At 40.1% G+C, this 25,204-nt stretch overlaps 1 protein-coding gene and 2 long non-coding RNA genes across 3 annotated transcripts in view; 1 reads left to right on the plus strand and 2 right to left on the minus strand.

The window, feature by feature from the left end:
- Window positions 1-3,869, plus strand: part of AZI2 (5-azacytidine induced 2) — a 24,775-nt gene extending 20,906 nt beyond the window's left edge. The window contains exon 8 of the mRNA XM_009324177.1: window positions 1,445-3,869. Coding sequence (XP_009322452.1) covers window positions 1,445-1,833 — 389 coding nt within the window. The 3' untranslated portion in view covers window positions 1,834-3,869. The remainder of the gene's footprint in view (window positions 1-1,444) is intronic.
- Window positions 3,840-9,619, minus strand: LOC103917072. The gene is made up of 2 exons (XR_663612.1): window positions 8,801-9,619; window positions 3,840-4,608 (listed from the first exon to the last, which is right to left on the minus strand). It is a non-coding gene; the product is annotated as an uncharacterized LOC103917072 (long non-coding RNA).
- A 27-nt stretch (window positions 9,620-9,646) lies between these two features.
- The window catches only part of LOC103917074, a 34,713-nt gene continuing 19,155 nt past the window's right edge, over window positions 9,647-25,204 (minus strand). Inside the window, exons 5-6 of the long non-coding RNA XR_663613.1 lie at window positions 11,148-11,249; window positions 9,647-9,729 (exon numbers count right to left, since the gene is read on the minus strand). This is a non-coding gene — a long non-coding RNA (uncharacterized LOC103917074). The remainder of the gene's footprint in view (window positions 9,730-11,147; window positions 11,250-25,204) is intronic.

Raw genomic sequence — 25,204 nt, forward strand, 5'->3', positions numbered from 1 at the left:
ATATTAACTGTATTTTTTTTTTTGTTTACCTTGCTTGTCAGCCACTCTTACGAATGCAATGCAGATATATCTGTGCTTATATTTATAGAAAAATCTTGGCTTATGCAAAATACGGGTAGAATTGACTTAAAACTTTCACTTCCTATACCTGTAGTACTAGTTATTTTACCATATACAAACTAGTTGCCGCTGTAAGAGGTGCGTTATGTCTGCAGAACACACTGTATTCATTGCTGCGTGTGTGATGTTAACAATATCAGTTAACATGCGGATTCTACTTAGCTGTCATTTATGTATGGAGGCATTTTCAACAAACGTGTGTCCGCTTTTGGGTTGGTTTGGGGTTGGTTTTTTTTTTTTTACATTTTCAATCCGTTTTCAGTGGATTCCATTTTTCTTGAACTTCTAAAGGTCTGTATACCTCAAATTGCTTTTTACACCTGTCAGCACAAAGAGGCCAAATCCAGTTCCTTAGCGTGTCTTTCAGATACGATGCCTGCGCTATGGGAAGGTGCTTTTGGCTGACATTTGCGAATTGGGTACCGCCTTTTAATTTATAATGACAAATGGAAGTTGTATTCTGTGACCAAGATACTGGCTCCTCTTTCTGTCCCTTAAGCACTAAAGTTACAAATCACAGTCCATACTCAAGATGCACAGCCGTTCCAGAAAGCTGCCTGTAAGATGTGAGTTTCTTTAACTGCAGGAATCATTAATCTACTCCCATCACATGGTTATGTAAATTACCGCTACAATAAATGACCTGGTTGCATTCGGCCATCTGTTCAGACACGCGTTGAAGGTGCAGCTCTTTCATTTCAGGTAGATGCTGTGCTGTTTCGAAATCCTCCCCTTCCTAGCGTGGTTTAAAACTCCCCTGGAATTTCAGATGGCCAAATATTGCAGTCTGTTGCTTTACTTTCAGAAGTCAGACAATAGCGGAGCACAGAGAACCCGTGAACACCATACATTTCCCTCTTACTGCTTCATGGACAGTGAGAATTCACGTTCTTGGCAGCCTGAGAACACAACTTGTTAAAAGAATCAGTAGAGTAGGAAGAAGCATGCTTTGTGTAAGCCATGTTCTGAATCGGGTCGATGTCTCCAAGTGCATGAAAATCCTCTCTGTTTCAGCATTCATTCCAGTCTCGTCAAAAAGAGTCGTCAGTTTATCTGTGCTCAAGTGGGAACTGGGAGGTTTCCCTGGTGTTGGGTGTATTTTAGACATGGCGATTTCAGGCTCTCTGGTTCATCTTGCAAAATCTGAGGCAGTTAGTACATTCAGTTTGTAACTTTTAAGTAGTTACTGAGGTAAAATATGGTCTGAAAATTTGTAGCTTGAAAACACTGGGTTTAACACACCTGCTATACTGTAGTATGTTTGGAGTATATGGAAAAGGCATTAGATAATGTCACTTTAAAATCTTTTATCTTCTTTCTTCAGCTTCCTCTACTGCACCGGTACAACGTGTTGACTTGAACATTTCAAAGCTGAACTTGACATCTGGGGTAGTCTATAAGAAACTCTCACAAAATGATAAAGTACTCTGCAATGCTGTGTCTCCCTCTCTCCTGAGAGACCTAAAAATCCCATCTGAAAGGGTGACTCTACAAGCATGGACAAATGAGAGACCCATTCCAGTTGACGGCAAAACATTTCAGGAACACCATTCTTATGGAAAGAGCTCTCTGGAAGATAATTCCTGGGTATTCCCAAGTCCTCCAAAGCCTAATGAGAATGTGTTTTGGGAAATGAAAAATAAACCAACCTTGTTAAACTGTCCAGCAGACTACCTGGATCAGTGTAATCAAAACTGTCTGCACAAGAGTTAAACAATTTTTAGAGTGAACTGAGGCTTTTTTAGGATGGTTCTGAATAGGCACCTTAACGCTTGAACTTTTAAAGAGGGAGAACAAACCGTCTTTAATGTTCGTTCTTTATTTTTAACTCTAGCTCCAAAACAGAAAGCCCAGTCTTCCTCTGCTGTAAATCAGGAGCAAGTTCCTTGAAGTTAAAGCTGTGCTGGTGTAATGTAAATACAAAGAAATCTAGCTTGGGGCCTAGATAGTCTTGTACTGCAAATGGCATACATTTGCAAAAGGTTACACTGAAAAGTGAGTTCTTGGAATAAAACAAAGTAATCTGGTTCTGTATTTGTCTGCTATTTGTATGTTATCGAGAAAATACTTGGTATCCTGCGTTAAGACTTGTACCAGCTCTGAGCTTATGTTTTGACAGTGGGTTTTCTCAGAGTAAGACATAAAATGAAGAATTGGATTCTCTCTCCCTTCCTCCTTTCAATTAACTTTTCTGATTCCTCTGGTTTAGAAATGCATTTTTATGTAACTTTTAACCAAGAAAGGTGAGACTTTTTTTTTTTGGTCAAAATCTCGATTTATATTAGATAGTGGCAAGAGAAAAATCATTCCTAGGCTATCCTGTTTAGATTGCACCATTTTGGGCCTTACTGTGAATTATAAAGGGTGGTACGTAATGCTGCTGAACACTGTGAATCCTGGATGTTCAGCTTGTTTCCCTCAGTTCACGCTGTAGGAAACCGACTTAATCCTGCGCACAGTGGTGCCTGCCACAGAATCATCCCGTTCACAGCGCAGTTATCCTTATTGTGCCTCCTTTGCACAGCACCAGAACCTTGACTTTGTATTTGTGTGGTGGTGAAGGCTACTAACTTTTCTTTTATTAAAGAAACAAAGCCTTAATTTAATCGGACTAGGTGTTGTAGCATTGTTGATATATATAAGAAGTATTTTTGTGGTATCTTTAGTATGCCAATAAGAACTAGAGTTATTTGAATTGCAACTGCCTGCTTTATAGACTGTGGGTGTCTAAGTACTTTTTTTTTTCCTCTTAAGGCCAAGAACTGTTTTTAGACAAATACAATTTATGCCTCTTTTTTTTTTTTTTTCAACTGCTCTGCTTCATATCTGGCTTAATACAACAGGGTTAAGTGAAATGCCTTTGACTGCTCAATACATTGAAGAAAAATGCTTTGTATTTTAGATCTATGGTACCGAACTTGTAATGGGTGGGGAGACACTTAATACTAAGTATGTTATTTACAGATGTGTGGGTGGGTGAAGTGTTCGACTTCACAGGTCCAGCTTAAGATCAGTGTAATAAAAATTAATTTCTCAGCTTTTTAGTAGCAAATTATCTTAAAACTGCTTGCAAATACACGAGGAAACTATGACTGTAGCACAGCCGTAGTAATGATGGGCTGTAGAAGTGTTGCCGAAGTGCTGCATGACCTGTGTGGTTCCAGACACTTTCCTCCCTGTGGAGTAAGTACTTCATCTGATGCCCATCTTCTCTTCCTCTTTCGGTCTGTCTATCAAAGTTGAAAAAAATGCCTTCCAGATACCTTCTACTGTATTAGTGAACAGCATACATAAATAATGTTTCCCATTCACCAGCTACTGTTTTTATCTTTCTATTATCTTGCTCACGTATACTGGCTTGTCTGTGATTAATGGAAATGGTGTCAGATGCTGGAATTTATTCTGACCAATGAACACAGCTGACTCAGGGGAGTAAAATCTCTTGGAAAGTAATAGAACAAAACCCAATATGCATAAAACAAATCCAAGTCACTGGGCTTTAGCTGATAGAACCAACTACCTGTGTAATAACAAAGCAGCAGAAAACATTTCTCATGTGGCTGCATAAGCTATATGGTCTCTAGTTCTAATGTAGCTTACTTTTGGGGGGTTCCCCACCTCAACATTACAGAGGTTTTTTATTAAGTAAGTAATGTATTATCCAACAGACATCAACGGGATTAATACTTTGATTTGTGCAATGAAGGAATTCTACTGTGTAAGATTTTAAATAAATTTATTTTTGTTTGAAATCGGTTTCACTTACAAATCTCCTTTCAGTATTTGGCACAAAATTTTTTACTCAGTTTTAATTTCTTGATTGTGTATAAGGGTCATTGCAAATACAAACAATTTATTTGAGGTTCATCCTCCTCCGCTCGGGAAAAACCAAACATCCTCTGTAGACTGCTTCGATGTGTTCTGGGAGAAGCATTCTCCTAGATGTTGAAACCTGAAGGGCTTAGTTACCTTAAGCCACGGTCTGTTCCTGTGGTTTGACTATTTGTGTCAAAAGGTTCCCGGTCAGCCTGTCCTGCGTGACAGGGAAACTTCTTAAAATCAGGCTTCTCTGTGCAGTGCCTGTGAATTTCTGGGCTTTGCCTTCGACTCGTGGTATACATCTTCTGTGCTGCTTCCCGTGCTGGAGAAGGGAGCGGTGATGTTGGCCGAGAGAGACTTCAGAAGGAGTGCTGATACCCGAGAGAGGAGGGCAGGATGACGGAGAGCTTGCTGTAGGCAGCAGGTCCCATCCACTCACTCATTGCTGTGGCCAAACTGTAACATTTGAAAAGGAAGTCCCCAGAATCGGAAGTCAGTTGGGAGCTCGCTGGCTCGTGAAGCATCTGTTGGTCTGAAGCATACAATCAAATTTGGTCTCGGGATGGAAAAGTCATTTAAATCCATGCCACTAGTGGCTTACAGTGCTTTTTCCATTTCCAGAAGTGAAAGCTTTTCATCACAGTGACAGCAAATTACAGGCAGAAGTAGCTGTAGCAAAGAGGTTCTGGTGTTCTGTGTGCACACGTGCATTTGTGATCTAAAACTGTAAAATTGCATAAAGTATGGACCAAAATCCTCAAATAAGTATGTTACATGACACACAAAAAAAAATTCACTGGAATGCAAACTCTGAACATTTTTGAAACTTCACCCAACCCACTCGTTTGACAACTTTTAATTTAGGAAAGCACTGATTCCATGTAACAGAAATGGAAGACAGCTTTTGGGGCAGGAGGAGGTTGTTGCTTTGCACATTTAAGTGAGCATATGGCAAGCTGATGAATATGTATTTGGATATTCGGAGAGTTGGACTAACTTCTAATAACTCATTTGTAAACTTCCACTGTTTGGTTCATTTTAAATATTTTTAAAATCTGATCATTTTAAGTCTCCCTGCCAGTTTTGTGGGTTTGCAACTGATTAGTTTTCCTATTACGTGAACTAGCCATATTGAAGAAAGCAAACTCCCAAATTAGCTGTGATGCACGGTCAAATTTTTACAGCTGGGAAAAGACGAGAGCAGTACTAGACATATGGTGGAGTTACAGTAAGACAATACCCATTCCAAATAATTTAACACGGGCCCATGCAAGTATAATGTGAACTATACTGGTGATGTGAAGCGGACTTACTGCTAAAGGAAGAGCGAAAAGCTCCGGTACCTGACCGACTCGCCTGCATTTTCTTCTGACCTTCAGACAGGCCCTGTGAAGAACAGCGGTCGCAGAGCAGTAAGGTGTTTCCCTGTTGCTTTGTGTAGTTTGAATACAAAAAGGCATGTGGGTTTTTGGGGGGTTGGTGTATTGCTTTGCTTTTTTAAGGGTCAGGCTTTTGCCCCTTATTGGGGCAGGGGGGGTGCTGTGCTACTTGTGATTGTATGAACATAGGACAGTGGACCAAAGTATTTTTTATTATCAGCACTAAAGGTAAACCCTAATTTTAATCGGGTTGCAAATTCCCAAGTCTGATAAGCAGTTGAATAATTTTTTTTTAAAAATCTGTTCTCTGTAGTAAATGTGTTGTGATGTGAACTGAGATCAGTGTCCAGCAGAATTCATTTCATTATATTTTAAGATGGAAGAGGCAAAGTGGTTCAAACATCAAGACAATTCAAGATACAATAATTAAAGGGTAAGATGATGGTGTTTTGAGTATGGATGTTTGGTCTAGGGGAGAAGCATGAAAGAAATAACCAGGTGCTTATTGTTACTGAACTGATTTTTAACTAGATGGAACACTTAACGTTTCAACTGTATTCAACCAGAGTATGGCTGGACTAAATATGAGGCAGAATGGGTTTCTAGCTTACAGATTAATTGCTGGGCGAGGACTTGGAGACTGCAGTGGTAGGTGGTTCCACTCCTCTTTGAAAATCCTGGCCGTTACAGAATGCTGCTCATCTTTCATTTCACTCTATGAAGGCAAACTTTTTAAGTAAGTAAGTATATGACATCTTTTTCCTCCTTCCTTTTAGATTTCACATATGTAGGGGGCTTCTCTGAGGAGTTTGAAGAGAGCTTTAATACGCTGCAAGAGTGTAGCCTGAACTGAAAAATGTGTGTGTCCCGGGCACTTGCCAAGTTCTCCCCAGTGCTACAAAGAGGCAAAGATAGGCCCCTTTGCTGCAGAACCTGTGACAGACGCCTTGCTGCACTGTGTGAGGGTGCTAGGTGACACATCAGTCTTCTACCTATAAGACCTCATTCCATCAGTGTCAATCAATAGTGCCACACAGTGGATGGTTTTAAACGGGCTGAGCACACGGCTCCCATTAAAGGAGGTAAGCACGGGGTGCAGGCTGGTTGTACGGCTGCGGTGAAAGCCGCGCAACTTTGTGAAAGCTTCTAATTGTAAAAGGCAGTCTTAGAATTGGAACTGCAAACACCTGGTAATGCCACTGTAATTTTTAAGAAGGTCACGTGTTAGAAAACATCAGGCACTTTTAGGCAAATATTAACTATGATGGGCTAGCGACATTGCCACGCTTCAGACTTTGGCTGACCTACTTGAGTTAGTCCCTGCCTCTGCACTTAGGTAACCTTTTTATATTAACAGGCTAACTTGAAAACACTGGAGACACACCTAGATTAATTCCACCAATTGTCTACTCCTACTCTGAATAATAACGTGTAAGAATCCTGCAGAATTGATTTCAAAAGGAAAAGACATATGAAGAAGCATCTAGGGACCATTAATTAGAGTTGCGATCCCTGGCTTAGGATGGAGAGGGCGAGATGAAGTACTGCACGTCTGCAGCCATGTCAGCTCCCTTCCTAATCGCCTATAGCTGGCTACTCTCAGTAAGTACAGGCAGTTACAGGTTTGTAACGAGTAACTTCTGACAAAATAGAAGTGCTTTTTAAAAGAATATTCAACACGTAGCAAAAAAGCTTCCAGTTCACTGCTGAAGCACAGCTTAAGGCTTTGTCAAGACTACTGATGTTTTCTTACATTGGTTAGAATCGAGGGCTGCTTCCTGTTAACCTGAGTAGGAAGGAGAGGTTGCAGCTGAGACAAAAACAAAACCGAAAGCAATTTATACTAGTATGAATTTGTCACTTCATGGTACTCCATCTTTCATTTAAACTTTAAATAAAAGATATAAATGCAATTAAAATACAGGATACTGCACAAAACATTAAGAAAGTGAAAGGTGTGAAATCAAGAATTCAAAACTAGGAAACATCAAATTAAGGCCATGGGTGTATTACAGAGTAAGTTGATGCCAGAGCCAAGGGCAAAGCCCAGCTTTAAGTGTGTGCCACGGTAAACAAAGGAGGAGCTGCAATAACCCAGTTCTTCCTTACACACACAACAGTGCAGGTAAGGAGAAATGGCTGGTTGACAGAATAATTCAGTACATGCAATTTCAGGCTTGACAGTAGAGCCTGGTTATCAGTGCCGAAGTGAGTTGTTGCAGTCCTTCACATAAGGCTCCCCCACATAGAACGGTGGGGGAGCAATACCTGCAGGTTAAACTGGGCTTTGTTCCACTACAGGCACTAATCCCTCACCAGCAGTACTGGTCAGTGCACTGGGGTTCCCCCTCACCTGCTGAAAATACTTTCTGCTAAGCCAGACAAGGAGAAACCTGTGGCTGGTGCTGTTGTCTGTGTTCACCAGCTGTGGTGTGAACCTGAGTGAGACCCAGGTGAGCCCTTGGCACAGGCATGTACCACTAGCAGCACACAGCACTTGCCTCTAAGAGAATGCTCACTCCAGCCCAAATCCCCTTTGGAAGTGCTTTTGACAAAAATTACAAACACCCAGGCTTGCTTTCCAGAGCAGATTTTGGAAAATCTGAAAACAGAGCAGATTTTCATAGTGGGATAACAGAGCAAGTCGCTGTCATTAAAAAACATTTCACCATCTACCTTAAGTTTCCTCTTTTTTAAATAAATACAGGGAAACAACTCATTTTCCACTGATCTGGAATATTTTTGTTTTCCAAAATGCTTGAACTGAGAAGCCAAGAGCAAGTACATGTGTAGGAAACTTTATTCCACAGAAGCTATTTTAAGGTGGCTAGTTTTGCAGTTTGCCTAACAAGGCAGAATGCTACACGTCTTTTCAGTTTTTCATTCACAAGCATTCCCTAGACCTCAAGCTGGTCTGCTGTGTAATAGCAGAAGCAACATTATTATTGATTATTCCAGTAAAAGGCACAGAATGAAGGACAAGGACTAACCTGCAACGTTAACTTAAGTATTTCACATACATATGTGTCTCAAAGTCCGATTTGAATTTCCTACTCGAATAGCTTTAGAGCAGTACGGGTGTTTTGTGGTGAAACAGTACTAAAATAAAGTCGTCAAATTTTGCATGTTCTGATGGAAAAGGAACAAATCCTACTATTTACTCAGGCAAAAATCTTTTTTTGTGAAATCGGGGCATTAAAGTTACCACCTAAGTTTTCTAAGTGCAGCCTTTCCTTACTTGTAAAGAAATTTTTTCTTCCAAAATGCTTCAAAAGATGATACCCCAAAATAGTAATACAAAGTTTACAGACTAGCTCTAGTGAAGCCATTTATGCATTTGAGAGTTCTACAATTAAGCAGCTTCAAGTATCCGTATATAAAAGATCCTTTGTATACCCCTTTTTAAATAGGGACTTGCTTACCCTTTCATTTCTGCAAGAAGTGACCTGCATCTTACATACCTAGTTTAGCCGTTTACTCACCTCTACCCGTAATAATTTTGCAAGTGTGGTCACTTGCTCACTCCTGAAGTGTGGAAGCTTATACAATCATCTCCCTTCTGAAAGAGGAAAGCAGGGCAGGATACTGCTCTCGATGATTTTGCCTTCAGCGCGCCTTCTCCCACGCTCAGGGAAGGTCTAGGTCAGATGACTTTTTCCTCTAGAGTCGAAACAGTCAGTCTGGGCCACAACCGAGCATGGGGCATCCATCTCTTCTGACAGTGTAGACTTAAAAATGAGTCACAGTGTAGGCAAAAAGTACTATCAGGCTCTCATATGACTCAACATTTTCATGAAAAAGATAAATCGTTCCAAGGAGCTCTTCTCTTCTGCATTTGCCACCTTTCTCTTCCAGTAAGAGCATCAAGAGCATCTCCATACACCCTCAGCTTCAGATGACAAATAGACCCAATTTTAATGTATACCCAATTTGTGATCAGTTAATACAACTTAAATTATTCACCCTTAAGTTTTTATGTAACCTGCCACACATAACTAGACGCAAGCTTTAAATTCCAAAAGGCCATTTGTAAATTGGTTTCAGAATCTCAAGTCCAGACGGAGACAAGGACCTTTGCAACTTCTCTTGCAAACTGTGACAGCATGCTTTATAGCTTTAATTACAGAAAATAAAAAAATTTGACTTTTAAGTTCAGAGATTATTTTATTCTCCGTTCATCACATTTTGTGTATTTCAGTTAAATTCCACACAGATGGGTACAGATGATTTAAGTCTGTTTAAATCAAGTCAAACCAAAAGTTGGATATAAAATCTGAAAAGTTCATTAAGTTTTAACTACACATTTGAAGTAAGCTTCTGTCTTTTTTTCTTAATTCCAGTTGCTCTGTATTCTTCTCTTTGCTTCAAATATTCTGTTTTGCATTCCTCATAGAATAATGGATCAGAATAGCTACAAGACAGACAAATACATAGTACTATTTTTCATTTTGGAATATGAAACAGATATTGCATGAATAACACTCATAACTGATCTTCCTTTCACACCCAAAGAAAATTTGCCTGCCTTCAATAAGAAATACCTTTTTTTTTTTTATAAAGTACATAAGCAGTTAAAGTTATCTTCGTAAACTCTAAATACTGCGTTGGTCTGCATTCTCTCACGATACTGCTCTCTCTTGTGGCACAACCCTCTTCAAGCCTCTACAGTGAAGCCATGAAGAGGAAAGATAGAAAAAGGGGAAGACATTTGGTATTTCAGTTCAGCTCAATCATTTGTTATTATTGGCAGTTAGCGTCCTCAGCATGGGAATCTGCTGGAGTACACTTACATTTATGCACTCAAGCAACTCTTGGGAACAGGTTCAAGTGTATGTCTTGAAAAGTAAACATGTAGGTCCTTGATCATTCCATTCAATTCATTTTTCTCATAATATTGATTTTAAGTATAATTATTCAAGCACTAAACATTTTTTTCAATAGTGTGTATTTGGTTTGGGTGTTGCTTTTTTGCCTTTTAAAAAAAAAAAAAAAGGCAAAATTTAATGCATGGAGCTATAGACAAATAAAACTGAGTAACTCCAGCAAGTTCTCACTACAGTTAGGCTTGAACTCTTGCCTGGCTGCACATGTTTTTTCATCAATTCCCAAATACCTGAGAATAACTGTCACTAGTTTAAAGGCATTTATAATCTTAATCTCTCGTTTAACAGGGCAAGGCAGGACACACATTCCACTGAAAAACAAACCAACCCCCTTCCACCCCCCAGTCAAACTCAAAAAATCCCCAACCCTCACTCTGGGAAATTCAAGAATCTAACACTTCAGCCTGATGGCACTGGGGATAAATTAGGACTTCCAAAAGAGACATTTCAATCCACCGTGGCATCAACTTGACCTCTTTAGTCTCTAACAATTTCCTGTTGCTGCTGCTATTGCTGTTCACAACAGCAGGACACTTTCAGGACAAAGACTAAATCTTAAAAACCAGTTCAAGAAGCAAAATCAAAACAAACTTACCCTGTCTCACTAACAGAGAATGAAGGTGCTTCTGCTGTTCACCCCCATTCCCCACATATGTAATTCAGCGTAGTGAATACAGGGATACAGGTTGTCTGGGCTGAAAATCTAGAGCCGTCACCATTTAAATCAAGAAGAGAGTCTTTATAGCCATAGGACAGCTTTATTAAGCAAATAAAATCTTGTCAGGTAGGGCCCTGACTGGCACGTTTTTTTCTGAAGTGAAGATGCAATTTTCAGAAAACACATCAAAGTCACTAACCTTGCAAAACCCTCTTGAGAAGATTTACGATTTCTACTCATTTCAAGATTAGTATAGGCCATACAACAAAAAACCCAACAAAAACTCACAAGGGACTTACTAGCCAACCAGACAGTCTTTCAGTGCTGTGTTCTCTTGCCGACACTTCACCACCATAAGAAGACCGGTTTCTTGACAGCATTTAGTAAATGCTGGGAAAAAAGAAAAAAAAAAAAACCAACAAACTAAAGTTAGAAGAATAACAATTGGTAAAAAAATCCTCCTATGTGTATACTATTCCATATAAAAAAACCTCATAGATGAGATCTGATTTATTATTAGTATTATTAATATAACCATAGTTGGCCTGGAGTCTCATAGTGCTTGTAAGGCCTTTGTCACTTGTTTAGCAACAAGATTTTAGTTGGGATTCTCCCCTCGTATCGGGTAACACATTCACACACATACTGCTGCTGTTAATACCAACAAATTTCTGAAGTTCTTCTCGCAGCAAATCCATGATTCTTGCGCCTGCTTTTCATACTGACTACTCAGGGCTATCACAGCAAAACAAAAGGAAGCATGAAAAATGAGGTAAGCCAGAGTCATTAGCGTTTCCTCTACAATGAAAGCTTTTGAAGTAACTGAAGCACGTTTGTATCAAATTAAGAGGGCAGTAATGTTGACAGCAACTACTGTCTCAAAGAAATGCCACTGGCGATCTACCTCCTGTGAAGATTCCCTTGGCACAGGAGATAAGAAACTGTGAGGTCATGGTTCTTCCCTGGCATTTCCAAAAATCCCTCCCGTGAGTGCAAGGAAAAAGCCGGCCGTTTATCAGCTGGGAGTGCCAGGCTGTACTCCGTGGCACTACAGTGCTCCAAGAAGGACTGCTATCTTCTCTGTATCTTCTCTGCGTTCTGTAGTGGCCTGTACCTGTTCTTCAATACGGAGTTTCTTCAAAGTCCAAACGGCTAGTAAAGAGCATTGTCCACAAAAATACTGAAGATCATCTACATTTCTGGGATCATAATCTCTGGCATTTAAGAACAAGGGAATATAAAAGGGAGGAGAGACGATGATCTGTCTCTTCCCAAGAGAAACGATCTTGCATCCGTTTGCTCACTGAAGTGAAAGTACCCGGTCTGTCTTAAGGGTCTCGAGACTTAAAAACAAGTCAGTGAGATACTGAAAAAGACAGCTTTGGGGGCTGGAGGGGAAGCGAAGTAATGGATAACGGTGTGGTTTTTATCTGGGAGTAACTAAAATTATGTCTCATCGTTACCAGCACCCTGTACAGAGGTTTCACTAAGAATTAGGTGTTACTCCTATCAGGAGATATCAAACTGTTGTGTTATAAGGGGTCTGAGGTAGTAATCATCTGCATTTAACAGGTGGAAAACAGAGAGAAGGAGAGAAAGCCAAATGTCCAAGATCAACCAGCAGCCAGGTCAAGTACAAAGTCAAATCTACTGTGTCCCATTCTAGAGTTCCACCCATTTCTCCTCTTCTGAGCTTCTCCTGGAAGTGATTTAATATCCGACAAATTTAAAGCATACAGAAATTGTTATATTCTTGAACATTTTTAGCAAAACGTACAGCTAATCCAGTAACATCAAAACTTAATGATGCTACATCATACAAAGGGTAAATCACATTATCTGTAGTCAGTGTACATGTACACTGAGTATGTTTATGTACAGTCAGTATATGCACGTTGGATATCATATGTCTATATATATATATATGCTCAGTGCATTGCTCTTACTCTGTTTCATCCAAAAACTTGTACTTCATGTACTCACGCCAGAATCTTCCACTTTTCGTACACAGTGATCAGGTATGTAATATTCACGGAAGTAGCAATTTTTGTATCACTTCCATTCTTTAAGCTTACTGTATAGACAGACCTTCTGAAGTCATGCTGGGAATCAAAAAGGCACCTCAAACACCTGCAAGTTACTGACCACGTGAAAATATGGGCATGACTGTTAAACATACCAACTGTAGCGTAGCCCTGTACCTGTCCTTGTATGTTTTCGAGACATTTAGCTGAAGTTTCAGACTTGCCTACTAAGTAACTGTTGATCCTGTACAATGATGTAACTTCCATTACGTCAAAACTTAAATAAACAAGAAAACAGAGATTTGTGCCTATAAAAGCAGCAAGATGGAATCCTATCCTTTGCTCACAGCAGATGCCCACTGAAATGAGCAGCAAGCAATCGTGGACCTCGGCGGAACAAAATCCACCTTCTAGTATCCTGGACACTACTCACAAGACTTTAAGGAGAAAGCGATCCAACAGCTGCGAGCAGTCCCTAGCTGAGGCTGATCTGCTTGCCCATGGCTGTATTAGGCTTTTGATAAACTAACTTACAAAAAAAATTGTTTGCTGAAAGCGTTGATGACAGTCTTTAAGTGTCCTTACATTGCCAAATTTACATATATCTTCGCAAAACGTTGCAAAGAATTGATGTCTTATCTACTTTGAACATATTTTTGATGAACACTTAAAACGTGCTTCAGCACAGCACCTAATGTTGGACACCGGTAACATCACCATACGCCGCTTGAAAATGTACCGGATGAAAGTATGCAAAAAAATGGGTTTGAACTAACCAGTTAATTACTAGTTGGGAAGACACTGTAACCGGTGCTCAAAGGCAACTACTAACAACCATACTCAGTTTCTAAGATCTTGTTTGGTTATGTGGTGTAGTTTAGACCTAAAATCGTCCAAATACACAAGCGCAACTTCGAGGATACTTCTGAATAGCTGAAGTATCCGAAGCAGTGTAAGCTCAGAACAGTAAGAGAAGTGCACTATTAGATTATCAAAATGTTTCTTTGGCTTTGAAAGGTGAACCTGATGTTTTTCTTCTCTCGCTTCCTGGACTGTTTACATTGAATGTCCCTACGTCAGCATCTCAGAAAAGTCATACCTATTATCACATTTCTAAAAACGTCCTTTGGTTTTTTGGGGAAAAACATCAGAAGCCTGTGAAAGCTTATGGTTTGTCTAGTGACCAGTTTGATTTCTCCTCTCTACAGGCACTTCCTTAAGTGCTGTGCTGAGGGGTTTTTTGTAGCAATCATTCCTTCTGGAAACTGTGAAGTAAAAAAACCACCGAAGACAACAGGAGGTCCCTCTCACTTGTTAGCTCACCAGTCTTGATTGGTTCAAGGCGTGATGTCCCAGAGAACAAAACCTGAACTGCAATTGCAAGCATTTCCCGGCTTCAGAAGGCCCCGCTTGCGGAACACGGCCAGGCACCGCTGCAAAGTGATAAAACTGCTTTCAGCTATCTAGCTTTAAAGTTGCTGATGCTTAACAACAGAGAGGAAAAAAGGAGCAGGTTAAAAGCATATTGGGCATCCTCATATGAGCACACAAAATGTGACTGTCACTCTCTCCTCTTACTTCCAGCACTTTAAAATCCCTTTGACAGTCACCTGAGGAGTGCGGTGCAAGGTAGGTTTAGTTAAAAATGTTTACCAGAAATCTTACAGGAGTCTGGAGAATGCTGTTTTATTTTTAATCATGCTCTGTCTTGCTCACAACTCTTCCGTGAAACAAAACATCTCAACGTTGAGCAGCACAAAGAGTGTTAAAACTACTGATTTGGAGAACAATCTCACAAATAGTGCACAATAGTTCCAGATATAATCTCAAATCAAGAATTAATCTCCACCTCCGTTCTTGACAATCACCACTCATTCCTAACTCAAGCAATATCTGCATTGTAGACCAAAGCTTCAGGGTGCATAGCAAGATACCACAAAAGGAGCGGATATGCAGGATCTGATTACAAACCCGTTGTAGTTTAACACTTTAACAGCTACGAGTGGTAACCAGAACGCTAGGGAACCCGGTCTCACACTCAAACGAGCCTGCTTCCTGATACTGCATGTGATGCAAAGAACAATTGCTCTTGCAGAGCAGAATTGATCTTTTAGAAATCTTGCGCATCATCCAATCTTTACGGCTTCAGCAAATGACTTTCCATGACTTTACAAGCTCATATAATGTTTTCTTTCTCCTTGCAAGCAGCAAGCTACCAAAACAGAACCTCAGGCAGCAGCGGAACTAGATGCAAATTTGGGCGAGTCTGCAAATTCAGTGCAGGCTGTAACAAAACAGAAAGAAATGTTTCAAACAAACAATAAAGGTTATCCCCAATATTTACAAATACAAGCTAAATAAAATGGGGGATGGAGCTCAACACAACACGAGTGAAAATGCCTTGTTAGAAAGGGAAAAATAGCTCGCCCTCCACAAAATGAACCCTGGTGAGGCTTTGCCAGGACAGCTACATAGGTCCATCACTGAATGCTCTATCCACAGACAAGGACAGACCCAGTACTGCGTCAAAGAGCTGCAGGTGCCTACCAGTTACCACGGAAACTGGCTGTGGGCCCCTCTTTCACCTGCAGCAGTTATGGTTCATGACATCCTATCTGACATAGGTTAGCCCCACAGGCTCTTCTCCGTGCCATAGGCTGTGTCTGAGGGGACGCACGCTGAGCAAAGAACTCTTCCCGAGGATACAGTTCACTGAACAGTTCATTACCGATTCAAGGCCAGACTTTGTCGTCTTGCTCTCTCTCACGAAGAAAGCTTCGCGCTTCTGTTGTAAGGCAAATCCAAAGTAAATTTGCCTTACTTACGAGAGGAAATGGCCTCAAGTTGCGCCAGGGGAGGTTTAGATTGGATGTAAGGAAAAATTTCTTTACTGAAAGAGTGGTTAAACATTGGAACAGGCTGCCCAGGGAAGTGGTTGAGTCACCATCCCTGGAGGTATTTAAAAGACGGGTAGATGAGGCGCTTAGGGACATGGTTTAGTGGGCATGGTGGTGTTGGGTTGACGGTTGGACTCGATGATCTTGGAGGTCTCTTCCAACCTTAATGATTCTATGATTCTAAGTTTTGGGCACAGTTCTGAGAATTTTAAGTCTCATTACTTTTTGGCCATTACAGCCACGTAGAGAGATTTTAACTGCTAAAGCAAGCTTACAATTTAGTACCTTCTCTAAATCAACCATGTAAGGCCAAACGGTATCTTTGCCAAGACGAAGGTCTGCTTTCAACTGAACAAAAGCTAACAACTGTATTTGAATACAGAGCAATTCGGTTTTGCCAGTTCTCACCTGCTGACTACGGCATGCTAGCATACAGAGGTGATCTGCCCATGCTGGGAAGACCACTGAGCTCCTACGATCTTCAGGGACAGACATGAGGGCTTTGTGGCCGAGGTCAGTGATGAGCCCCTTCCACGGACTGACTCTTCAGCAGGGAGCATCTTGGGCCCCGAGTCCCTCAGGGAAGCTGCTGAGTTTGGTCCCCGGCACCTCCAGCTCTCCACCTGCCCAGGATCCAAAAGCAGTATGTCGCTGGGTCTCCCTATCTCAACTTACCTACTTGAGAAAGCAGGACACGGAGAACAAGGGGAAAACCAGCTGCTTTTGTAGATCCTGGCACATGTGAGGTCGTGGAACAACGGATGAACGAGCTGTTAAAAGCCTTCTAAAATTATTTCTAAAGCTGTCTGGACACGTATGTTTTTATCTTTTATAAAAATTCTATTCCGAGTCTTTGTATAATTCTGTTCAGATACAGAATTATACAAATAATGTTGGAAGTATCAAGAATTATTTTTGAATGTCTGACTATTATTTAGTATGTTTGATGATTGATTAAGAACTGCTTTAAGTTACAGAACACTCTTTTTATTAAGGTTTCTTTGATAATTAGCTAGAGGGTTGACACAGTAAAGAACTTTGTTTACAAAAATCTTCACAGTCCACATAAATCTGCTGAAAAATTAGTCAGTATCTAAGAAGAATGTTTTTCTTTAGTATTTTTAATAGCTTTTCCCCCCATCTCTGTTTTATAACTTTACTACAAGATAATATGGGAAGCAGATGGAAACTGAAGTGAAACTGGGTACCAGTTCACTTACCTCAGAATAAAGACCGGATAAATGACTTCCCTGTCTATCCAAGCAGTCAGAGAGGCATATGCAATAATCAGCACATTGAAGTGTTGCTTTTCAAACTTTAAAAGATCAGATACATTACCAGAAAGTTAGTTACAGTGAAGCTGGTGGGGGTCCACCAACAGATGTCCTGGTACATATACTTCTCTAATTAAAAAAAAAAAAAGGAAATAAGAAGCCAGGGCACTGCCCGTTTTTATCTTAGAACATATATATTGGTTAAAGAAATATTTGCTCCTCTCTGATGAAAATACAAACTTGTAGGATTTTGACTCAAAGGGACAAACCAAGACCTGGCATAACAGCGCCACAGCTCTGCTGCATAAAGATAGTGATTTTCTTCCACACCATTAAACCAGACAAGGTTAAATTTAACATTCTTAATCCCAGTGTCTGCAGACCTACAAACAGTGGACAACAAAACCAAACCACCATATTTAAGATGCAATTGCTCTTTATGTAGCCTACAACACCCCTGATCCCCCAAGCAGAGGTAGGCTGGTCTCCTCACTGTGCTGCATTCAACATGAAATGGCAGAATCTGCGTGTCAGACTGCAAACGTTTCAGTTACAGATATATATAAAGGAAAGACTTTATGGAAAAAACTGTGCCCCAAGCATTAAAAATAATCAGAGAGCTTTTATTTTTTGTGATTTAATAAAGGGGAACAACCAGCGAGCAGATTATATTTGTAGGTGGTTTTTTTTTACTTTAAATATTTAAAAATATTAGATACTTAATTCTTTCAATAAACATGAAAGTCTTTCCATGTGCAAAGCAAGAGAAGAACAAAAAGTGTTTGAGACTTATCTCCAGAGAACCAGCTGCATGGAACCTGTGTTGAGGTAACAATGCCACGGGATCATCGTCATTATTTTCAGTGTATGAACTGTATGTCGCATGAAGGCTACTTCTGAAAGTTCATTTTTTGCAGATTCAGATTCTAACAATACTTGGTACTTTCCTATTGACTCATATTGCAAAGAGTCGTGCAATTCATGTAATGTTAGAACTGTAGTTTTATCAATCATAACTAGGTATCTATTGTGCAGATGTTCTTGTACACAAAATAAATGAAATATTCCCCGTTATCAAGATAAATTGATGCTCTCGGGTCTGGCCCTAGTTTATTTAAAGACTTTACAATTTTACTACTTAAGAGAAAGTCCTACAGAGGTGTTATCTCACCATTTATATTTTCTCAACACTTACGATACTGCTATCACACTCTTAAAATAAAAAAAAGCTTGTATCATGATCCAGACCAGGATTATGTTCTATTCCTGGGGTAGGTTTTTTTCTTTACCCAAAAAAGGAAATAGTTTTGTTCAACATTTGGGTCATTCCTGGAGCTCTACCACTGGGTGGAGAAAAGGTGCCCAAGTAACGATGTGGATTTGGGGGGGGGTGATGGTGGAAGGAGGAGGAGGAAACAGTTCCCTTTAAAATGTAAACAAGGACAAGGTTTTAAAATTTGTGTTTGTAAAATGTGTGCAAAAACATTAAAAGGATACAAAACATTATCAGCAACATTTTATGGCGAAGTTATTATGCTTTTAATTTTGTATTAAATTGTGATTTATTAGCTTGTTACTTTGAAGATTACTCGGTATGCACAGAACAGATTGCTGGTGCACTTAATGAGCCAGAGGAAGTAGTAGGATGAACATGAAAAGATTGTTTTACATTGCGGAGTACGAGCTATTTGGTATTTCCAACACAGTACAAAAGAAAGCTTCTCTGTAGATTGATCATGGTTCAGTTAACATCACTGAATATCTAATACCTCCAACTCAATTAATTCTCACCTGATTAAGATCAGTCTGATATTCAAACTAAATCATCTCTCCAGTCAAGTAGAAATCAATATTTCTGATTTTACTTTTAAATTACAATAACAAATAAAATACACGCATCGTCAGTATGCCAGGAGTAGCTTTCCTATTCTAGTCTACTATGGCATGCATAACACAGCTGATTAAAGAATTATTCTAATTTGAGCAACAATATATATAAGACAGATTAATTTGAATAGAGGGAGATAGCATGAAATAATTAAATGCATCTTATATAGGGCAAAGAGAAAATTGACATAAAATAACCTTGATTCTTTCAAGTGAACCTCTGTTATCAGATCAAATACTTTGTCCCCACTAGTATTCATTCGCTGTAATATAAAAAATAATCACATACTTTCCATTTTCCTGCCCATCACCACCACCCCCAAAAAGCTGCTCCATTTCAGCTTTTGTAGCTCCAACATACTGCTGGGGGCATCTGTCCTGGGGCAGATGATCAATACGTGGTAGTACACAACGCAGGACTGGGGAGGAGAGACGATTCCGGGAACCCAGGAATTTTAGGGAAGGGATATTCACCGTGTCAAAGGTATCTCCTCCTGCCCAATCTTTTCCCGCGTGCTCTCAGCACTGAAAACCAGCTTTGTCTTAAAGTATACGATGGAAACAGAGGATCCTCCAGTAGGCTACAGCATCTCTTGCACTCCAGCATGAAATGCGGAGAAGTCACTCGTCTCATGATTGAGAGGTGAACATACAGCAGGAGAGAACTGTCAGAAAGGCAGATAGCACAACTGTGATCTGCAGAGGAAGAATATTTCCCAAAAAACTAGAAACTGTTTCTCTAAACACATTGCCTTGGGGTAAAGAATATGTGTTATCCATATCCTAGAAACAAATCAGAAGACTTTGCTTTAGGGGACATCTACAATTAGAGATGAGAAAATAACATACTGAATCGGACAAAGGGCCCATTTGTCCTGTATACCATCTTTCTCAGAAGCCAGTAATAGCTGCTTCAAAAAAAAGGTGCCAGAAAGTCTATATTATGGAAAAACATTTTCTCAAGTGAAGTTTCTTCCCAACTCCTATCAACTGTAAACTTGGCTTATACCTTGAAGCATAAAGTTTTCACATGCCTTTCAAAACCCTTAAAATCACTTGCACGCCGGGTCTAAACTGACAAGCTTACAAGGGAAGAGGAGGAAGAAAGAGGAAAAAAACACCCCGATACCAAAAAGGCATATGCTAGCCTGAATTCCTTCAACATCTATCTGCCTTGGCTTGCTTAAGTCCCGCTGAAGTCCCAACTATTGCAGTTGTGGTTATTTGTGTCATACCATGGATGCCTTTTTCATTAGCAAGTTTTCAAAATCCTGCTGCAAAAATTAATTGGCGTCAAAGTATCCCTCGGCTGGATGTAGAATAGGCCAAAGCAGTAGGGAAGAAAGGTACTCTGTGCAGATCAAAAATGTTTGGGAGTTGATTTTTTTGCAGTTTTGGTTCCTCCCTCCCCCCCGCCGCCCCAAACAATCCAGTTACTTGCTCTGTAAAGGCCACCTACCTTCACTTAGAAGCAGCAGCCTTCAAAGTTTTCATCTCTTAAATGCACAGATATTACAAGTTTCTGGGTATGGTCAACTGCTCACACCTGGCAAAAGCATTTCTTTTCTGAAATTAAGGCTTAGAAGGGGCTTTTCAAGTGAATATAGGAAAGCAATGGCTTATTTAAACGTTCTGTTTCAAAAGTTATCAAAAACATAGTTTTTTTCATTTGTCTTGTTTGTTGGGTTTTTTTAGAAACCACAATACCACACTAATTCTGAGAACACATGTAAGGCACACGGGGCTTCTCCAACATCACTTAATTCAAAAGAGAAGTCATTGCTCAGCTGTTGATCTACTTTTTATTATAGAGACATTAACAGGGTTTCTTGTTTCCAAACCCAACGATCATTAAAGACCAAATTTCTGGGAAAAAAGAGGATTTTAAGAAACTAGCATCAAGGAATGACAAATAAATCCAAGAAAGCCACGAACGATGAAGACACAGTCCCATTCCCATGCGATGCAGAGGCTCGCACTGGGGGAACCTCTCCCACCAGACTCACTACACATGCTCTGCAGTGTAAAATTTGCTCCCATTCGGACTGAGAATTGCGGATGTTTGTCAGAGGTATATCCAGAAACCCCAAGCAACAGCAGGGAAGTACTTCTGTCTGTTCCAATTAACCCCCAACTTGTCCACAGCAGATTGTTGGACCTTTTCTTCCTAATTTCATAATGAGCACTAAGAGACAGTGAATGAAACTGAAAAGCAGCAAGTTTAAGAAAAATTGTTTCATTAAAAAAAAAAAAAAAAAAAAAAGCCTGAGGAACACAGCCAAAGAGTAATTCAAGCCAACCCAATCAGTACAACTAACAAAAAATAGACAAATACTTAAAACAGTTAACAAAAATATGCCAGATTAAAGTAATTAAGAGTTAAAAAACAGAGTTCTGAAAAAAAATACACATGCAATCTCATGGTATTTTCAGCAGCTCTTAGTTTTGCCGCTTGGACAAGGACAGTCATTCTACGTTTCTGTATCAGTCCTGCACACGAGATCTGACCAAAATGACTTTTGGGGGACGAGGGGTGGAAAGATTAAAGTTAGGTTTCAGTTTGGTAAGAATTCTGAATGCACACATGAAACTTGACTAGAGAAAATGTTTTCCTAAGTAATCACAGTCAGAAAAGAAGATTCTAAAAAAATGTACACCTTAAGCTAGTACTTTCCTGACTATTGCTGAATGCTGACGAAATGCTGTGGTATACACAATTTATTAGTAATACGCCTTTAGCGACTAGAATTTCAACAGAACTTGGACTTCAACAGCAAATGGAACTTTGGCACAGATGATGCAGAGAAATATCTACTTATTAGCTTTAGTGTAGTGGGCACAAGCTTGCCCTGATCTGATCTCTCATCCTGGATTTCCGTCAGCATTTTTCATATGTGTGTGTATACACACATATCCATATGTGTGTGTGTATTTTGCCCCAAACACACAGAAATACAGTACACTGTCACATTTATGAAGTAAGTTCCAGCACCCCAGCTCTTTCAGAGCTAAGAGACAAGCTCTCCTGCCTCTAACTAAGCAAGACACCCAGAGCACAGCAGTACAAAGAAGAGGGTTATGTCCTTAGAAGATAGAGGAAAAGTAGCAGGGGCCTAACTATTATCTATAAGGCTTTGCAGTGACTGTACTTTGTCAAGCAAGGCAGATTCAAGTGTTCAAAGATGACAATCTGCTGGGCTATTCAGGCAGATTTGTCAAGAAAAGCAGACCTCTTTTTCTTCCCATTGAAATGACAAAAAGAAAAAAAAATCCCTTTTAAGCAAAGTAAACACAATGCTGTGAAACAGTTTACTTGGGTAAATCATGATTTATCTACTAAAGATACTTGCTTTAGGAATGTTCTTGTCAAGTACAAGCATTGCCTTCTACATAAGGTTTCAGGTAAAGCACACCCAACGAGCACAGCCACCTAGTTAAACTGCACTGTTTTTAAACAACTGCTTCCTTTAAGACTGACTTGATCTAATTTTCCTCCCACCCTGCAGTAAGTATCCCTGACATCAAGCGTTACCATACCAGGCGCTGGAAGAGGCAGAACTGGAACAAATGCAAGTTCCCCCATGGCTACTGTCTGTCACTGCCTGTTTCTATATAAACAAGCGCATCCAACTTGAGCTGCGCAGAGTAGCCTTGTTGCTGCTTATCCTCCCACCTCCTTCGGGAGCTGCTGAGCCACTCAGGGACAGCTGAGAAGTTAGCATAACAGATGATTAAAAGAAACAACATCCCCCTCCCTCTGTCCCATAGTGACTGACTCCTTAGTTAAAAAAGCTGAACTCCAAAATTTAAAAAAAAAAAAAAAAAAAATCTATTTATAAAACCCAGAGATTCACCGAGTGGCAGAAATAGCAGTAATGTCCTTCTACCACACGGTGGAGATAGAGCAGGTCATTTATGTAACTCTTGAAGAAGCAGTTACACAGCTATTCCACCATCACACCAGCTCTAATTTACAGCATGCTGCTTTGGCGATATTTTTTCCCCCGCTAAGTTCAATTTACTGTATTTCCAAAAGTATGATTTTAACTCAAAGTTCCAATACTGAAGGTGGTGGTAGTTGTTATTATTTCTTCCTCCTCTGAATGAAACAAAATACCCTCTAAGCAAAAGTGAAACTGATTTCAGGTTCCAGCTGGAAGGTGGGGGTGGGATGGGGCGTACAGACTAGGGTCAAAATTTCAGGCCTTCTGGGCACTCCAGCAAGGATACAATATTAAAGATTAATACACTTATGCTCTCTTACAAGAGGAAGTGACTTTCCCTTACAGGTCACAATTCATCCTATATTCCTTCCCAACCATCGTTCCAACATCTCCAAAACAGGCTGCCAGGTACTTACCTTGGTTTGCAGTGTATGTTTAGTCTCTCTCTTTTTTCAAAAATTACTAGCCTTCAGCGTATGCCAGTGTGGGAAGAATTTCTGCTGAATGAGGTACTCTCAGCGTTTGTAAGGATGACAGAACCAGACGTGCAATTTTTCAGAAAAAAAAAAAGTCCTGTGTCTATATTCTGAACTGTATACTGAAGAGTAACTTGACACTTTGCAATGGTGGCCACAGTGTGATAAAATACGTTAATTGCTTTTTCAAAAGAAAGTGCATCATTGACTATGTAGGCAGTCAGAATTTCAGACTTCCCTATTCATGTTTTTGAAGAGATGAGTTTTAATGATGTGACAAGAAAGCACACTACCAAAGCTTAGCACGATCTGGAAATTTGGTAGTAACTGCGTAACGTTTATCTTCCGTCTTCTGTAAGTCAGTACTTGTTTCAAATAAATGACTGCGATAACCAGATAACTAAAAAGGCCTGAATACCAGACAGCAAATAATCCAGCCACGATACTCTTGCTGTATCTTTGAAACTGCTGCACAAAAGCTTTTTCAAATGACAAAGCGCTACAACTCAGTATTTTGTTCAGGTCCTGGAAAACTCTCCATGAGCTGTGAGCACTGCACGCTGCCCTGCAGGAACAGGGAGATTACGATTCTCCCCTCGATCACGAACTCCCCCATGCCACACATGCTCCCTGAGCTAGAAATACACACTTTCTTCAAGCTCTTCAGAGACATTAAACTGAACAGTTGAAGCCAGTGCTATTCAGGACAATGCAAGACCGACAGCTTACTACAACCATACTTAAAGAGCAGTTCTGTTCTGGACCAAAAGCTTGCCTAAAGATAGCAATCAGCTCAGGTGCTTCTACTCACGGAGGGAAACTGGTGACAGAAGGGAGGAAAAAAATCCTAAAAAAAACCAACCCACCCTCCCCTCTAACTTGCCACGTCTTTTGGCCCGATGCACAGCTTCCAGGAATCATTTACTGCCCAGGCAGACTGGGCATAGATACCAAGCATCAGAGAGCAGGAGAAGGCAGAACTGATGACATAAGAGCTGTGCTGATAAAGTCATTTGTTTTGACAAGGAAGCACCAGGCTGCAGGCGTGATGTCATGCCCAAGCATACAGCAGATACAACCAAGCAGATGCTTCTGTGACGCTACTGGCTGTCGGATCCAAACAGTACCAGGCCAAAGAAGTCTATGCGTATAAGGGGTTCTATTAACAAACCTGATTATATAGAGAAATTAAGATATGTGGCCATTTCTCCATAGCAAAGGTTATAATTTTGAAGATGGTAAAATGAAATACTTGTGGACAGAGGATTTACAAACAAGCATTTGACAAATCCACAAAGCAAAACAAAATGCACCAGGAACTCTTTGTCAGCTATGAAAGCCCCTCAAAAAAGAGGAACTGTTCTTCAGTGTAAGGCTTAATGGGCAAACGGTATGAAAATCTGTGTAACACCATAGACTTTACTGGCACTAATCCAGAGTTAGTTTGGTATAATGAAGCCTCGGGGACAGTGCTCTAACTTCTGACAGTCGACTACGCTGTGCTCCTCAAGCTGTACGCACACATGTACTCAAGCTTGGCAGGAGGTGCTTGTTTACCTGCATCTATTCTGCCTGCTCCAAGTATCTTCTTTCTGATGCAAAAAGATTTGAGAGTAATACAGTCTCAACACTGTTATGAAAGAAACTGCAAAAATAATCACATAAATGTGATTTCCATAGTCAGAAAAACAACTGCACTTTAAAGAATTTATTTAGCAATTCTTCAAGCAAATATTAGCAATGCAGCTGCTACAAAACCATTGGCATTAAAAGTTTAGACGAGGAGAAATATATGTGTGGCTTTAGTTTAGAAGCCATTTTAGTCACACTCCTTCCCATGGCA

This window comes from Pygoscelis adeliae, unplaced genomic scaffold (genome assembly GCF_000699105.1).
Source record: "Pygoscelis adeliae isolate BGI_AS28 unplaced genomic scaffold, ASM69910v1 Scaffold25, whole genome shotgun sequence".
NCBI classification, from domain to species: domain Eukaryota; kingdom Metazoa; phylum Chordata; class Aves; order Sphenisciformes; family Spheniscidae; genus Pygoscelis; species Pygoscelis adeliae.